This window comes from Quercus suber, unplaced genomic scaffold, assembly GCF_002906115.3.
Source record: "Quercus suber isolate HL8 unplaced genomic scaffold, Cork oak 2.0 scaffold_753, whole genome shotgun sequence".
In the NCBI taxonomy this organism is placed as follows: domain Eukaryota; kingdom Viridiplantae; phylum Streptophyta; class Magnoliopsida; order Fagales; family Fagaceae; genus Quercus; species Quercus suber.
In genome coordinates this window covers 24515-27184 of record NW_027070189.1, presented here as the reverse complement: position 1 = coordinate 27184, position 2670 = coordinate 24515, and the positions used below count along the sequence as shown (strand labels likewise).

Sequence of the window (2670 nt, the reverse complement as noted above, 5' to 3'; positions counted from 1 at the left end):
TAAAATTGATATTTTTACCTTGAGTAATGTTACAGCTACAAACTATTTTAATAATTTTTATAAATTATTGATGTGGCCAACTTCTTATTGATTCACATTTAGGCTCATTATTAACATCATTTTTTCATTTATCAATAACCACCCACAACATCAACAGTTTGTAAAAAAAATTTGTAAAAAAGTTTGCATCTCTAGCATTACTCTTTTACTTGGTTAACCGCTAACAATCATTTGTGTCTAAGAGAAAATCAAGGGATTTGGATTTACTGGTTAACCATTAATGGTCATTTTGTGTCAAGAGAAATCAAGGATTTGGTTTCAAGGAATGAGAGCTTGACAAATAAGGCAAAGTGAATTAAATCCCTTAAATTTTTTAGCATAATTCAATCGTAAAATTAGTTAACATTAGTTGATAGCTCAATGGTGGAGAGCTCACGTATTGAAGTATAAATAGCTTCAAACCAAATGGGGTATTCATCATTTTGTGCAACAAATTGGCAATAGCTAGGAAATAATTGAAGAAAAATAAGATGGGAAAGAAATTAAGCATTGCAACAATTTCATTGCTATTGCTATTGAAATCCACCAATGCTGGAGAGGTCTTTGACGTTAAATCATATGGAGCACAGATTAACGGCGATATCACTCAGGTAAAAATATGTGTAGTGCAATTAACCATACTTAATTAACATGAAAAGTGTGTTCAACTTAATTCGTAAAGCCTTTTAACATCATATAAGAGAACTTAGGTTCAAACTCTATTTATACTAAAAACCAATTGGTTTCTTGATTAGATTGATAAAACATTAACATGAAAAATAATTGTAATGTGCTGATTTTGATGTTTCATAATGTTTTTAGGCTTTGACACAAGCTTGGAGAGCTGCGTGTGCAGTAGCAGGAAGTAAAGTTGTGATTTCAACAGGGACTTACAAACTAGGTTTAGTGACTTTGTTGGGTCCATGCAAAGGTGCTATTGAGTTTAACCTTCAGGGCACCCTACAAGCCCCATCAGACATTGAATCCTTCAAAGGGAAAGATGGTTGGGTCGTTTTTGAAAGAATTGACAGTCTTACTGTGTTAGGCGGTGGAGTTTTTGATGGTCAAGGACAAATGGCATGGCAAAAAATAATTGTGCGAAAAAGTACAATTGCGACATACTTCCTATTGTAAGATTTAAATCTCAAAATAATTAGCATTTACATTTCCATAATTTTCTACTTAGATATATATAGTCACTACAACTTTACAAGCTTTATCCATTACTAAAAAGCAATTCAAGCATTTTTATGTTAGAGCATGCTAAAGATAATATAAATGATTTGGCGTAAATTTTATATAGTGATGTGTCACAACTCACAAAAGAAGTAATTCAAAATTTATATATGAGAAAGCCTATGGAGTATGGACACAGCATTTTGTGCCATTACACTAATGTGACTATGAGTAATAGAGAAAAAATTACGGTTAAATCTGAAAGTGATAGTTCACCAATCACAATTGCACATGTCATCAAGTTGTGACAAACTGTATGTGGTTTAAGATAAGAATTATATATAAGATGATATTGTTGAAGTAGTACCAACCACTTTCATTAACACATTAGGTTGTTATGTGATAATATTTCTTATAATTTTTTCATTTTTCTTATTTATTATGCTAATTTAATGATGCTAAAAAATTTATTACCAAACCAATTTGTACTTTTTTTTTTAGTGGTTAGCGTTATACTAAATATGACATTTTTTAAATTGGATATTTAAATGAAACTTGAGCATTCATATTTGGTGTTTAATTTTTCTAACTTGTAATCATAAGCAGAATATGAGGTTCAACTTCATTACTAATTCAATAGTCCAAGACATTACATCAAAGGACAGCAAATTTTTCCATATCAACCTTTTGGGATGCAAGAACTTGCAATTCAAAACATTACCATAACTGCACCTGGAGATAGCCCCAACACTGATGGAATCCACATCGGACAGTCATCTCAAATCAACATTACCAATGCCAATATTGGAACAGGTGATGATTGCATCTCCATTGGTGATGGAACCCAAGATGTTACTATTAAACAAGTAACTTGTGGACCTGGCCATGGTATCAGCATTGGAAGTCTTGGAAGGTACCAAAACGAACAACCGGTTTCAGGAATCAGGGTTATTGGTGCCACTCTTAGCAATACATTAAATGGTGTTAGAATCAAAACATGGCCTGCTTCCCTTTCTGGGACTGCTTCTGATATACATTTCGAGAATGTTATCATGGACAATGTTGGCAATCCTGTCCTCATTGATCAAAACTACTGCCCAAACAATCAATGCTCAAATAAGGTTATTATAAATATCACAAATATATACACACATTTTGATGTTAGAAGTTAAAAAAAGATAAACAAATTACAGATTCTAATATCAAATTTTTGGATGGATTTTTTGTTTGTCTGTTTTGTTTTCAGTCTCCCTCTAAAGTTAAGATCAGCAATGTTAGCTTCAAGAACATTAGAGGAACTTCTTCAACATTGGAAGCTGTGAAGCTTGTTTGCAGTAAGAGTGTACCGTGCCAACAAGTGGTAGTTGCTAACATTGATCTCGCATACAAGGGAAGTGGATCTGCTACTTCCACTTGTGTTAATGTCCAACCTGCGGTTTCAGGCAAGCAGAACCC

At 32.9% G+C, this 2670-nt stretch overlaps 1 protein-coding gene across 1 annotated transcript; it reads left to right on the top strand.

Annotated features, from left to right (window-relative positions):
- Positions 1-482: 482 nt before the first annotated feature.
- Positions 483-2668, top strand: LOC136064742 (polygalacturonase-like; the record flags this gene model as incomplete). The annotated part of the gene is given in 6 exon segments (XM_065766867.1): positions 483-650; positions 862-1120; positions 1123-1169; positions 1822-1918; positions 1921-2336; positions 2462-2668. Coding segments are annotated over 6 exon segments (1146 nt in total), but the record flags the coding sequence as incomplete, so codon positions are not given.
- Positions 2669-2670: the final 2 nt, after the last annotated feature.